Raw genomic sequence first — 14,349 nt, forward strand, 5'->3', positions numbered from 1 at the left:
CGGGATCGGGATGGGGAGGGGATCGGGAGCGGGATCAGGGGATGATGGAGTGTGCCTGAGGCGGCGGGCAGGAGTGCGAGGCAGTGTCACACAGGCAGGCAGGACACGCAGGTGGCAGTGTGACGCTTGTGCGCCGCGCGGACCTGCCGGGACAAGGAAGGTCACCTGTGCGCCAGGACACCTGTGCGTGTGTCCCGGCCACTGTCACCGCCGCGGCCACAGCCCCGGGCGGGCGGGCGGGCCCGGCGGGCGGGTGACAGCCGCACCCTGGAGCGGGCGGGCGCTTCCCGCCTCCCTGTCCCCATCCCTGTCCCCGCCGAGGCCACTCCGGCTCCGTGGCCCCAGCGGACACCCCCATGCAGCGGGAGCGCGGGGAGCAGAGCCCAGGAGCCCCCGAAACCGAGGTCAAGGCTGTCATCGTGGGGGATGGCGGCTGCGGGAAGACGTCGCTGCTGGTGGCCTTCGCCAAAGGGGACTTCCCCAAGGTACCGGGATGCCTGTCCCCTGGTGGGTGGGGGACTGTCCCTGTGCCTGCGGAAGCGGTGGCGAGCAAAGGGCGGTGGGACGGACACGGTGGCAGCAGCGGGGCCCTTTGAAGCGGGACATGGGGACAGGGGGACAGGGGGTGGCCTGACTGATGGGGGTCTGTGACACCTCTGCCTCGGAGTCACGGGGGGAAGCAGGGTTTGTCCCTCAGTGAGGGCACATAAGGAACTCAGGGAGTGCAGGGAAGGGGGGCAGCCACAGAGACCCCAGAACCCCTGTCCTGGATCCCCAGGTCCCCCTAGGGCATCCATGGGGATGGGGGACAAGGGTGATTCCCATGCCACTGCCCCAGGGAGGAAGCACCATTTCCCACTCCCTGTTTCCCTGCCTGTGCTCTGTTCTGTCCCCACTGGGGTCCCCTCTGTCGCTGCCCCCCACAGCTGCCTGTGTGACCTGTGTCCTGTCCCCTGCCAGGTCTATGTCCCCACCGTGTTCGAGAAGTACACGGCGTCCCTCCAGGTTGCCGGCAAGCCCGTGAAGATCCACCTGTGGGACACAGCAGGTGGGACAGCAGGGGACAGCCCGGGCTGTTGTGCCCCCCACTCTCCCACCCGGGCATTTTGGGCTGTCCCACATATGTGGTCATGCTTTGGAGGGCAGTCCCCCCCATGACCATGGCAGAGGGGGGGTTGACCCACAGCCATCCCCACAGATGTCACTTTCACGGTGTGTCACGGTTTCCTTCTCCACCCGGCAGGACAGGAAGACTATGACAGGCTTCGCCCTCTGTCCTACTCAGATGCCAACGTTGTCCTCATGTGCTTTGATGTCACCGACTCCAACAGCTTTGACAACATCCTAACAAAGGTAACGCAGCCCCAGGGGTGCTGCCTGTCCCCTGTCCCCATCCCTGGGTGGCAGGTGCCCATCCCAGGGTGACGTGTCCCCTCGCAGTGGTACCCGGAGGTGAACCACTTCTGCAAGGGGGTCCCGGTGCTGCTGGTGGGCTGCAAGACAGACCTGCGGCAGGACCAGGAGGTGCTGCAGAAGCTGAAGGACGGACGGATAGAGCCCGTCTCCCGCCAGCAGGTGGGTGTCACCTCCCGGTGGCACAGGACAGCGGGGTCCTGGGGAGGTGTGACTGTGTGTGTGTCCCCGCAGGGAGAGGCCATGGCCCGGCAGGTCCGCGCCGTGTCCTACATGGAGTGCTCGGCCAGGTACCAGGATAACGTCGGGAACATCTTCGTGACAGCCTGCAGTGCCGCCATCAGTGCCGCCCGCCGGAGGCAGCGCAAGGCGGGACCCAGGAGGGTCTGCTCCATCCTCTGAGCCCCCCCGGCTCGGCACAGCCCCCTCGGACAGCCACCGCTGTCCCCGAGCTCCGACCGCATCGCGGCTGCTGCCACACCTCTGCCTCCGCCACCGGAGTGCCGCTGCCAACCTCCCGGCCCGGGGCTGGCACCGCCGGTCACCATGGGGTGACAGCAGGAAAGCATTCCTGGCATGAACTGTCACGCCTGCATCCCAGAGTTCCTTTCCCGCTGGGGATGCCGGCGTCCCGTCCCTGTCCCACCAGGAATCCATCCGAGCGTCCGGTGCCAGCACCCCCTGCCAGCCGGGCTCTGGGGACACAGAACTGATTTGGGGCTCCCCTTCCCGCTGGCAGGCCAGCGCCGGAGGGTGACACGGCATGACTGCAGGGCCATCTTCTGCCATTAAAGTGAGACAAAACTCATCGGCGTGAACTGTCCCTGGGGCAGGAGCAGCCCCTGCATGGCCTGGGGGCCTCGGGGACTCCGGGTGGGTGTTGGGGACATGGTGTGGGTGCTGGGGACATGATGTGGGTATTGGGGACATGGGTGTGGGAGGGTGTTTGGGACATGGTGTGGATGTCAGGGACATGGTGTGGGTGTTAGGGTCCTGCCACGGGCGCAGAGTGGATGAGAGACCACCGAGATGGGGTCTCCGGCTGATTTTGGGTTGAGGTGCGTGTGAGCATGTGTCCAGGTGTGTCCAGGTGTGTGCTGCACATACAGATCTATAACCATATGTATAGTTACATATATTTTTTATATACGTACTGCTATATAATGTATATCTAACTATATAATTAATGTATAGCCATCCATATCACTATATTTATTTTATATATCACTGCATATATTTAGGCTATAGCTATCTGTATAACTATGTATAGTTTATAAAACACTGTTTATAGTGGATAACTAAGGAGCTGCACTAGTTGCCTAGGTGGATGCAGGTACCTGCCGGTGTCTCTGCATTCAGACCCCCATACAGGCGTGCAGAGCCGTGCGGGCGGCCGCGAAGCCCGCGGGGACAGCGAGGGACCTCACGGCGGGGCGTTTTGGGCCACGAACCCCCAAAATCCCGCCGAAGTTCCCCCTCTCCTGCCCCCCGCGCCAGGGGCGTGGCCACGCGGTGGAGGGGGCGCGGTCACACGAGGGGGCGTGGTCTGTGCTGGAGTGGGCGGGGCCGGGGCCGAGACGCGCGCGCGCGGGGCGGGGCGGGGCGGGGCCGGGCTGGGCAGTGCACGGCGCACGCGCGGGTCGCGGGGGGGCCCGTGCGCGCGGCGCGTGCGCGTGGCGTCGGTGTGTATGTGAGGCTCTGACGGGTTCAAAATGGCGGCGGCGGCTCCTGTGTGAGGAGGGGGAACCGCGTCCCGGCCGGGGGGCGGCGGCGCCGGGGGGGCACCGCGCGGGCGGGACGGGGCGGGCGGCGCCGGCGGAGCCCCGGCACTCGGCGGCGGGAGGGGTGCGGTGGTGGTGGAGGCGGCGGCGGCGGTGGCGGCGGGGGGACGCGGGCCGCGGCGGCGGGGGGCGGCCGGCGGGGCTGTCAGCGCCCGCTGCCCGCGCCGGGAGCGGCGAGGCCGGGGGCGCGGCGGGGCCGGGGCGCGATCGCTGCTGACCGGGGGGTTCCTCCTCCTCCGTCTGTTCTGTTCCCCCCCCCCCGTGCCGGCGGTAGAAGAGGACAAAGGCGCAGGAGAGACCTGGTGAGCACCGCGGGGTCACCGGCGACCCCCGAGTTTGTGCGGGGCCCCGGAGCGCGGCCGGGCGGGAGCGGGCGCGGGCGGCTCTCCCCTTGCCGGGCCCCGGGAGGCCGCGTCGGGAAGTTGAGGAGGGGGCGGCGGGTGCCGGCTGACAGCTCCCCGGGGACCGTCCCTCCCTCCCTCACTCCCGCCTCCCGTCCTGCCCTGGCGGGGGCGGGCTGGGGTGGCCCGGCGGGCCGGGGGTGGCCCCTTCCCCCGCGGCGGGGCCGGCGTGCTGAGCTCCGCTTGTCCGGTTGTTTATAAACAGAGTTCAGCAAGTGTGGGGAAACTGACTCCCTCGGCCCGGGCGGGAGTCCTGTGCCGTGGTTCCAAGGGAGGCAGGGGTGGGGAAGGTGCTGGCGGGACTGGGAGCGCTCGGCTGTCGAAGCCGGGGGTCGGGGAGGAGCAGGATGGAGCGAGTTCTCCCTGCGTGGTCGTAGTGGTTCTCTAACACTGCGAGGGGGATGGCGGATCCCCTTCCTCGATGCTGTTCCCCGATTCTCCTCCCCGAAGGTCTGACTTAGGCATAGTCCTGGGGATTAAGAGTCGTGCCATACCCAGGCTTTGGTTGGTTTCTGTCCCTTTAAAAAAAAAAAGTGTAGGTGCCATCTGACGCCCTGGGAGGTTTTCCCAGGTTGGTGTGTGGTGTCAGAAGGTGGCACATTTGGAGAGCTCAGCATTTAGGTCTCCTCCAGCCAGGAGTTAGATCCCTAACTGCTCCCCTGCTTGGGTGCTGTATGTAGGAGAGATCCCATATGCCTTCCCTGCTCATGGGACATATCCTGTACCACTGTAGTTTCTCCCAGGTGCCACGGTACAGGATATCCCAAGGCCAGTGATTGTGTTGTTTGCAGAAGTTGGCTCTCCGGTGTTTAATTTTGGAGAAGCCAGGGTTTGACAGCACCTTCCCTGGTTTTTATCCCACTGTGGGCCAGAGGAGCTGCTGGTGGTAGTGTGGAGCCAGGGTGGGAGACCTTCAGCTCCTGTTGTGTTACAGAAGAGCTGGTCAATTCGTTTACCCTGACATTTATTCTAAGTTAAAATAGGAGCCTTAGAGGTTGTGTGGGCTCATCCACTGGGTTCTCTCAGCCCCCAGGGCGGGGTGGGGTTGGCCCCAAGAGGAGAAGGGAAGTGAGGGGTGTGGGTGTCCCTGTGCCCTTTTTCACTGTTTGCCTCTGGCTTCCAAGGAGGAAGAGGACGACGACAGCAGTCCTGGCGTGTCCTTCTCGCTCTCCTCCGAGGAGTCGGAGATGGAGCCCGAGGAAGAACGGATCCGATACAGCCAGAGACTGGTCAGTAGTGCCCTTGGGACAATCCTGTTCCAGGCTTGGTTCTCTTGCAGCTGGAGAGGGGAAAGGCTTTTCCTGGCAGCAGGGTTGAAGCACCCAAACAGGCTGGTGGTGGATGGATGCAGCCTGCACAGAGGTGTGGGCTTGGCTTTGGTGGCTTTGTGGCTCCTTTTGTGTCACCGAGTTTGTCCTATTGAAGGGAATTTGGCTGCTGAGCTCTGGAAAGGGGGGTTGGAGGCTGAAGCTGGGGAAGGAGCTTTGGGATAGGAACATGAAACTGGTGTCAGTGTAGTTTCTGTCTCAACAGGTTTTTTTCTGTGTGTTTGTGACACAGCAGAGGACCTGAAACACTGTGTGTTACCAATCTTGATTTGAGTGGCTGTGAAAGCTGAGGGAACCAGCTCCAGCTTCAAGCTCCAGTTTTCCTGTGCCTCTGTCCCTTCCCAATGTTTTCTTCTGAAGGGAGCTGTTCCAGCATTCAGGTCCCAGTCAGGCCCTGTCAGGAGCTCTGGTGTTTGTGCTGGGACTGCCTGAATCCAATGGTCTGGGAATTGGGCTGTAACTGGGAACAGCCTGGGAGCAACTGCTCTTAGAGTCTGAGGTGATATTCCCAGAGATCCCAGGGAGGGAGGGAAGCTGCTGTGTCTCCCACGCTGTTTTGAGGCAGTTGCAAGCCCCCAGGGAGGGCAAGTGGCAGCTCTGTGGTGGAGTCCCTCTCTGAGTCACTGCAGTACCCTCACCTTCAAGGTGCTGCCCATAAAGGTGAATCTTTATCCTTTAATTCTCTGGAATCATTTGGTGTGAGGCTGTGTGATTCTTGGCATTAAGCTCTGTCCTCAAGATGAGCAGTTCTGGGTGCTGGGGAGTTCCCCAGTGCTTTGGGGGATGTTTTAATTTGGCATCAGTGCAGTCCCACCTCCTCCCTCATTTATTCCCACAGCTGTGCAGGATGCAGCTCAAGGTGCTGGTTTGACTGGGGAGGGATCCAGGACTAACCCAAAACATCTGGATAAAGATGTGGCAGGTGAAGGGGGCTATCAGCCAGGAACTTGTCAGTTGAAAAATGCTTATCATCTCTCAAATGAAAATCAGGAGGAGTTGGTGTCCTGGTGCAGGTGGGCCATGCTCCAGCAGAATGTGCTAAGCTGGATAAATGCCTGCAGGCTGATGAGCTCCGTGCTTAAGGGGTTTGGGAAGGCACATGGGCAGCAGGGTGAGGCTCACCTGGACTTGTGTGGCCTCGTGTGCTGTCTGTGCTGGCCTGAGGCCCAGGGAGGAGGCATGACCCCTGTGTGGTGGGTGAGGCTTAACTCCTACCTCCTGCCATGCTTTTCCTGGAAACTTCCAGCTCATTATGTGTTCCTGCTGTGTCAGTGACACTCTCTTGCTGAAGGACCCTTAAAAGATGATTATTTTTCTTCTGTAGAGCATGATTTGACTTACTCGAATATCCCATATATGCCTTGGACTTGGGAGCTGGGTTAGTAGGCCTAAGTAGGGAAGCAGTGAGCTGGTGGTACAGTGTGTTTCTCCTGCTGTCAGCTGTGTTTCTGGTGTGTGACTGGGGCTCCATTAGCAAAAAATAAATGTATTTTAAAAAACCAATCCAGGTGTGATAGTAGTTCTACCAGCCAAACAACCTGAACCAGAACAGTTTATGGTGGTGCAGGAGCTGAATTAATTGTGTGGTTTGATGGTGCCAGCTGAGATGGCAGAGGCAGTTTGTTCTCTGGTGTGTCAGGTAATCACACTGACAGCATCTTTTTCCTGACTAGTTTCTCTTGGGACATAGAGGAAATCTTGAGTGTTCTGTGTTGTTTTATTTAGTTTGCACTAATGTTGCCTTCCCCTGATTCAACAAAAATCTGATGTGTGTCTGTTTTGCGAATGAATTTATCAGTGTTGGTGAAAGATCTGGGTTTGGAGGAGAGTTTCACCTCTGCTTCAGGTGTGGTCACACTCCTGCAGGAATTCTCTGCTGGGTCACACATGCCTGTGTGGCACAATGACACTTTGATTGGATGGGCTGCACTGCCCTAACTGTACTTTCTTCCTAGTTCAGGCTCTGCATCCATGACTCCCAGGATAACACAGGCCTGGGTGAGGGCTCTGGACTCAGGGATATCTTGGGAGGATGTCTTGCACCCATCCAAGACCATCTGTGGGAGAAGCTGTGTCCTGGTGAGCTCTGGGAGGCTCACACAGGCAGTGGGTGATGCTGAATGTGGAGAGGACACAGAGGAGCAAGTTATGGGCTATCCATGCTCCTCACCCAGAGACTGGGAGCAGTGGAGATGGGACTTGCAGGGACTGTGGAGTAGTTTCCTGCTAATTCTGTGTGAGTGTTGTTCTGCCCAGCTCCGTAACGAGGCAGTTCCTGGGGCTTGGGCTGAGGTTCCAGCATTTCAAGCTGGAGTTGTGTGTTTTGCAGGCCCTTAACTGAGGAGCTGAAATGCTCTATTGTGTCCTCAGCCTGAGTGACAATCCAGCCCTGGCACTAACAATGCCACGGTCCCTCTCTGAGACTTGGAAGTCTTTGCTGGCTGTCACTGGGTGGTTGCACCCAGCCCATGTCACACCAGGCTGTTGGGCTCCCCACAAGGAGCCTAGACTCCTTAAAGGCTCTGGAGAAAAAGATCCAATGGCCTGCTGCTCACAGAGGCTGCCTGCCCTTCTGCAAAGCAGTCCTGCCATATTCCTGGGTGCTGGAAGTGTGAGGAAATCTCACCTTCTGCCTGCTCCAGGGCTCATTTTGGCAGGCCTGTGCTGTGAACTGAGACTAGCAAGGCCCTGTGAATTGTAAGCTGGGATTAGCACATTACCACAGTGCTGCCATGTGCTTGCAGTGACAATGTTCAGGGTGAGATATGAAGGGCAGCAACGCAGGATCACTTCAGAATGACTTGGGAGCACAGCAGGGGAGTGCCATTATCCAAAGGACAAATCCTGCTCATCACAGCCTTCCCAGCAGTCTGGATCTCAGGGTGTGGTTCCCAGTTAGGATTGCTGGGGTGGCAGAGCTGGTTGAGGAGGTTTTTTCCCTCTTTCAGTGAGTGCTCCGGGAGTTGATGGCCCTGAGGTGAACATTGCCTCAGGGAATTGTGGATCATGCCCTGGATGGAAGTTGGCAGGGGGGAGGCACAGTCCCAGCTGTTGTCTGTGCTGGGGTAGTGAGCAAACCTGTGGGGCTGGAACTCTGAGATGGGGAGACAGGGTGGGGTAGGAACCTCTTAAACTGGCTCTGCCGCTGGAGAGAGCCTGAGGAGGAGCCTCGCCCTCCCTGGGGGCTCTGTGGGCTGAGCCACAGCTCCTGCTGGGGGTGTTGGGCCCGAGTGACCATCCCTGGCTGGGTGCAGTGTCACCCTTACTTTGGCTGTGGGCAGAGTTGTGACACCCATGAAGGGAAGCAGGAGACCTAAGTGCTGTGGGTGCTGGAGAATTAGGGAGGTGAGAGGGAGCTGGGGAGTGCAGTGCTCTATCCCATGGTCTGAGGCAGTTTGTGTCCTGCCTTAGCACTGCCCTGCCCTCTGGTCAGATCCTTGTGTGAAATTTGAGAGGAGGCTCTGCCTGTCCCTACCAGCCAGAAGCAGAGGCCTCTCCTGTAAACAGCAGTTACCAAACCTGCCCTTACATGTCTGTGTCCACCCTGAGAGAGTTCAGATGGGCTTTGCAGCATGTGCAGCCATCAGCTGGGGGATGAAGCCTGGGGAGTGTGCAGGACAAGGTTTTTCTTACAGCCCTGTGTGCTATGGAGTGATCCCAGCTCAGCCCATGCCTGAGGGATGGCACTGCTGGCTCTGACCAGTGCCCTGATTCCCAGCAGCTGGAATCTTGTGGTTTCCAGCTTGTTTGTATCCTTTCTGCAGGATGGATGGGGTGATAGTTCAGGACACAAGTCCTGCAGGAAGGCCCACACATGTTGACAGGACACTTGTAACAGTTTTTCTCACAGGATAGGAATAAATTGAGGGATAAATGGCTTCAAAGCTGAGGGAGGGAGGTTAGGGGGAGCAGGCTGTGGGCTGCCTGTGTCAGGTAAGATAGGAAAGAGGAGGATGCAGCTTCCTACCTTTCCTGTGTTGCTCCATCTTGAGTGTTTCACAGTATCCCAACAGTGGGATGCAAGGAGCAATCCCATCAGGTTCAGCCCAAGTTCTGGTTTGTCCTGTAAAGCTGCTCACTGCCAGGTAATGATCCCTGCAGATTGCTGGTGTTTGTCACCCCCAGGTACTGGGAGGGGGTGACAGAGGCCAGTCCTGCTGCATGCTGGCTTTCCCAGGGCTGCTCCCACTGATCTGGGACTCACATGAGTGCACTGGGGTGACCCTGCCTGTGTTGCTCCCTGCAGACACTGAGCATGGGATGAGCCCCAGGCACTGGGTGAGAATTTGGGTGTTTTTACATCACCTGCTCCCTCTTCCCCACATTTGAAATGTGACACTAGCAATTCCTGTCAAGCCAAGCTCCTTCCTGGAGTTCCTCTGTGCCCTGTGTGAAACGCAGCCTGGCCAAATGTCCCTGGTCTGCTGGACACACCTCAACTGCCCAGTCTAGACAGGACCTGGGCAAGGGGGGTAATTAATCTCTCCCACATGCCTCAAACTGGAGGCACTACAAATGAGTCATTCCAAATGACCCAGGTGTAATAAATGAGCTCTAAATAATTCAGGGGCTGTTCAGATTTGGTCTGGGCAGGGCTTTGGTGGAAGCTAGCAGCTACTGAAGGCTATTCTTGGAAAGCTTTAGAAATCCCTGTGAGCATTTAGATCCTGCCAGATGCGTGACTGTGCTGGTCCCTGGGAGAATATGTCCCTGAAACCAAGTGGATGCTGTTCCCTGTCAGCAGAGAGGGATGCAGGAGGTAAATATCTGCTGGATTCTTACTGTCCCAAGCCTGGCTGTGCCCTGAGTGTGTCCTGGAAGTTGCAGTGCTGACTAAGCAAGGAACCAAACACCACAGAAGTACTTCAAGTTACCTGTGAGTTACCAAACAATCTCTGCAAGGCTTCATTTACATTCCTATAATAAGCAGGAATAAGTTTTCCCAGGGTTATCCCAGCTGGAGGTGACTTTGACAAGTCAGGAGAGCAGTCCCTGTGCCCCCAGTGCCTCTTTAGTGATGTCAGGAGGCACCCAGATGTACAGGTCACTGGCTGGGTTTGGGGGAGGAAGGACACATGTGGGAACGTGGTGATATGCTGAGAGTGTGGAGAAACAGGGTGCTGCACTCATCTTGTCCTCTGAAAATGTATAAAGGAAGCAATTCCCTTCAGGATGAGATCTCTGCTGCTGAGGGAAGAGTGTTGGTGTTTCCAGAGGAGGAAATGATGGCTGAGCCTTTAGAGGCTGTGAGGAACTTTGGTGTTGTTCCTCCCTTTGCACAGTGGCCTGCACTCCCTGTGCTGCTGATGCTCCCTGTTTACCTCTTTTCCCAGTTCTTGGCAACCAGGGGGGGAACATCCATAGCTGGCTGTGGCTGTTGCTTTCTGCCACTTGAGGTGGTTCAGGTGAACCTGGTGACGAAGTGTATCCTGGGAATCCATGGATATGGGTGGAGAGGAGGTGGAGCTGTTGGACAGATCTGTCCCATTCCTGTGTCCATGCTTGTGCATCTCTGTTGCTGTAGCAACAGCCCTGGGAGTAAACAGCAATGAGCTGGCTTTCCAGGGATTCTGAATCCCTCTGGAAGTTCCAGGAACTTGGACCAGAGAAGTTCTTGGGCTGAGATCCACTCAGGGTTGCAGGGTGGTAGATTTTCAGTATTTTAGCCATTGCCCTGTACACGTAAGAGTTTTAATAAAACTGCTCCCAACATTCTTTTAGGTCAAGGAGGAGGCTCTATGAGCTTTGTTCATGCTGGTATCCTGGGCTGGGAGCTGAGTGCACAATCCTGTTGTGCTTTAGCCAGCCCTGACAGAGTTTGGGAGAAAATACCACTTGAGAAAAGTCCTCCTTGTTCTTCCACGTATCCCTGGCTCCTGGGAGCTGTAATCTTGGGATAGAGCTGAGGCAGCTGGAAGTGGAAAGGAGAGGGCTGGCAGTGCATGCTCCTTTAAGGTCAGGCTGCCTCAGTGTCTTTAATTTGCTGTGCATAAATATTTCCATGTGTCACTGAGCCCCTTTGCCCCATTTGGAGTAAGGAAGGGACGAGTGCTGGGCTCCTTATGGAGGAGAGGGGGAGGGAGTGTGTGCAGGGATGGTGTAACAGCACAGAGTCCAGAGGAAATATCCTTCCTAGTAGCTGGATTCCCACATTGTGCATGTTCCTCCCAATGGCCCTGGGTTGTTTTCCCTCTCCCTGAGCATCCTCAGCCCCATAGCCTGCAATGCAGCCAGCCTGCTGCTATTCCCTTTAAAAAACAGTGTCAGCTGAGCAGGAATTGCAGTGCAAACCTCAAAGCTTCCTGCGTTTTTGTTACTCCAGTACTCCTGTAGTCCGGCTTCTCTCAGGCTGGGTGATGGGACAGAACTGGCAACAGATTTTGACAGAGCTTGGGTTGGGACACTGAGAAATTCGGAGGGTGAGCACTTCCCTCAACAATAAAAAAAAAAAGATAAAAAAGTCCAAGCTAGCCCTGTGATCTCTCAGTGTGCTGGAGACAGAGAGATCCCCAGCAAGGACTGGAGTCACTCAGGGCTGTCCTGCTGCTGCTGCATCAGCTGCACCTCTGAGTGCATATGGCTCTGTCTGTCCCTTGTCCTGGGTCTCTGCCTCCTGGTCTGTGTGGACTCAGTGGTGGGAATATGGATTAAATGTGTATCATTTTCAAGCCAGCCTTTTTTGGAGCAGTTTGGTCTATTTTGTTCCATTTGGGGGGAATCTGTTGCCTTCCTGCACAAAGCAAAAGGAGGAGCAGAGCCAGTACTGCTCATCTACCTCACTGCATAGGGCACGTGCTGGGGACACCTGACAGGGAAAGGGCTCCACACAGGGTTTTTTCCTTGGATTTCTACTGATTGGGAAGGGGTGGGATGTAATTTAAGGGGTTTTCTCAGTCTTCTCCAGAAATGAGAGAGTTGAATGCCAAAGGATGGCTTTTAGCACTGAGGGTCAGCGTTCAGCCTTGAGATGGTGTGTTGAAGGTTTGATGGTCCTTCAAGAGCTTCTCCAGGCTTGCATGGAATCCAGGCAGGAGTTCTCCTGATGCCATGGCTGGTGGTGGAAATGGGCAGTCCGGGTGTTAGCAGTGCCATCAAAGCCCTTTGGGACAGTGGCTGTGTGTGACACAGGCTGCAGGTGACTGGAGTGAGGAGCTGTATCCTTTCCTAGGAGCAGCGCTTCCTTTTTGGGACTGCTGCCAGAGCTGCCCATCTGTGATCTGATCTAGCATGTTCCTCTGCCTCGTGGTTTTGCTGCTGTGACTGGTCAGTGTGTGGTTTGGGAGCAGCTGTGGAGCTCTGCCTGGCCCCTCCATGCTCCTTCCCCACCTGCCTTGCTCCAATTCCTCAATTATTCCTCGTGTATGTTCGATTTTGTAACCCAAAAGTGCAAACCAAAGCGTTCTCCCCGGTCATCCTGAAATGCTGCCAGACTTGCTCGTGATAGGAATCCCTCCTGGAGCTGGGAAGCCTGGAAGGGCTCCAGTTTTGTGTAGATCCTGTTTGCTCCTCAGCCTGGTGCTTTGAGTCTGTCTTTGTCCAAGGATGTGCCACCTGGGATCCACCCCTTCAGCACCAGGTTTTGAGAGAAATGGGAGGTGGTGAGGGGCACCAGCTTAACCTGAGTTAAGCTCAGTGGTTCCTCTTGTCCTGGGTCTCTGCAGGGGATTGTGCCTGTTCTTTAGATCCCAAGTGGTGCCTCCCATATCTGGGGGAGCAGGGAGTCCAGGGTTGAAGGTGGGAGAGGCACAGAGGGCAGGAGCCTGCTGCCGCTGTGCTGTGCTGGTGCTCCAGAGCTCAGAGCCCAGCCCAGGAGCTGAAGTGGGAGGTGCAGGCTTGGAGGGTTGGAGGGGAGAGGGATATAGAAAGGAAAAGCTCTTGTGCTTAAGATAAGCAGTGACCTGGCAGGCTGCTGATTGGGTGTCATAATCTTGGTGCCTTGGTTCTTCACACTCTATCTGGAAACACTGGCAAGGGAGGATCTTCCCTGCATAGCCCGTTCTGGCATTGGCACCTGCTGTGCCCTGGGTCTGTCTGATCACAGCCGGGCTGCTTCCCTGCCTGTCCATCCTCCTGTCAGGCTGCCTTGTGTCTTCCTGGAGAAATGGATGTTGTTCTTCCCACTTTGCCACTGCTGAAATTGCTGGGGATTCTCAGCACAAGGTCTAAGAGACAGAATTCTGGGCTTGCCTCAGGTACTCGCCGGAGATCAGAACACCCATTGAGAGATTCGAATGTTGCAGGTCTGGATTTATCTAGGCAAGAGCCACAGTTTGCTGTAAAAACATGTGAGAAGTTAAATTCCTTAACTGAGGAGAGTTGAGCTGGTTGATTTATTATCAATTTGGGTGCATTTCAGCAGAGTAAACCTGCAAAGGGATGGGGTAAGGAAGAAATGGCTCTGGTAGATCACACTGTTCTATGGATACACTGGGAGCCAGGGAGAAGTTAAAACCTGCAACAAGGGGATTTTGGGATTGGAAATGGAGGTGAAACTTTCCTGCATTCTTCATGTCAAAGGAGTAGAAGAGAGTTGTGGGAGGCTTCACACAGGCAAACTGCTCTGGAAAGACAACAAGCAGAGGGAGAGGAAAAGTGAGAGGGGTGCTCTGGTCTCCTGAGGGGGAAGGAGCTGTGGCATAGCAGGAAGAGGTTCCTGGTGACTGGGAGATGGAGCTGAGGGAGGGGATGGCAGCAGACAGGACAGGAAGTGACTGAAATACTGTGGTGTGTGTTGGTTGTTGGTTTCACTCTTTAAATACATGAGGCTCTTTCAGCAAAAGGACGGCTTGTTCTTTTTTTCAAATGTGACCTTGTACTCGTTCTTCCCTCAAAAAAACCTCACAGGAGAGGAGTTTTCTGGCTCTCTTCAGCTGACTGTCAGCTCCTTTGCTGTTAGAGGGAGCTGTGCTCCATGGAGGCAGCGCTTGCTGATGGAAAGAGGTTTCCAAGGAAGGGTTTTGGAGAGGGCTCCTGTGGAGATTCGTGAGGCGCTTTCCCTGGAATCCCTGGGTGAAGGAGAATGCAGGTGAAAGAATCAGAATAGAAGGGATAGCTGTCAGCAGGATTAATATTCATGCTTCCTATTTCTTCCATTAATTGAATGGTACCCAGGAGGGTCAGAAAGAAATGGTGAAGGACAGCTATCTTAGGTGGGAGTTGCTGGCTGTCTGATCTTGGAGGATGAATAAAGTGCCTTTATCTTGACCCTGCCTGACACAGAGAGAAAAGGTTTGGACCACTTGTCAGTTCTTCCTTAGTAAAACTCTCAGCAGGATGAAAAATGCCTGAATCCTAAGAGAAAGCTGGGAAAACAGAGTGATATTTAAATATTGCTGCTTAGTACTGAATGCTGAGGTTGCCCTACAGATATGTAATGTGCCTGACTCTGTGCCCTTACTTCTCTGGAGCTGAACTTCACCCAGAACG

The 14,349-nt window shown here is 56.2% G+C and overlaps 2 protein-coding genes across 3 annotated transcripts in view; both read left to right on the top strand.

Annotated features, from left to right (window-relative positions):
- The first annotated feature begins 17 nt into the window (after nt 1-17).
- RHOD (ras homolog family member D) lies at nt 18-2,715 on the top strand. The gene is made up of 5 exons (XM_036384635.2): nt 18-485; nt 961-1,048; nt 1,244-1,353; nt 1,441-1,575; nt 1,648-2,715. Exons 1-5 carry the CDS (start codon nt 357-359, stop codon nt 1,813-1,815), a joined length of 630 nt encoding a protein of 209 aa, XP_036240528.1. The 5' UTR covers nt 18-356; the 3' UTR covers nt 1,816-2,715.
- Nucleotides 2,716-3,069: 354 nt separating this feature from the next.
- Nucleotides 3,070-14,349, top strand: part of KDM2A (lysine demethylase 2A) — a 33,754-nt gene continuing 22,474 nt past the window's right edge. The window contains exons 1-3 of one of the 2 annotated variants that reach the window (XM_036384335.2): nt 3,070-3,145; nt 3,469-3,496; nt 4,720-4,824. In XM_036384335.2, the coding sequence (XP_036240228.1) occupies nt 3,126-3,145; nt 3,469-3,496; nt 4,720-4,824 (153 nt within the window). In that variant the 5' untranslated portion in view covers nt 3,070-3,125. The remainder of the gene's footprint in view (nt 3,146-3,468; nt 3,497-4,719; nt 4,825-14,349) is intronic. The other variant, XM_036384336.2, reaches the window with a different exon arrangement.

Source organism: Molothrus ater, chromosome 6 (genome assembly GCF_012460135.2).
Source record: "Molothrus ater isolate BHLD 08-10-18 breed brown headed cowbird chromosome 6, BPBGC_Mater_1.1, whole genome shotgun sequence".
Lineage (NCBI taxonomy): Eukaryota > Metazoa > Chordata > Aves > Passeriformes > Icteridae > Molothrus > Molothrus ater.

Bases quoted from the DNA above. Each gene is read 5' to 3' on its own strand.
- RHOD (XM_036384635.2), top strand. From the start codon at position 357: ATGCAGCGGGAGCGCGGGGAGCAGAGCCCAGGAGCCCCCGAAACCGAG. The intron at 1,049-1,243 runs GTGGGACAGCAG...TCCACCCGGCAG, and splicing joins CCACCTGTGGGACACAGCAG to GACAGGAAGACTATGACAGG. The intron at 1,576-1,647 runs GTGGGTGTCACC...GTGTCCCCGCAG, and splicing joins AGCCCGTCTCCCGCCAGCAG to GGAGAGGCCATGGCCCGGCA.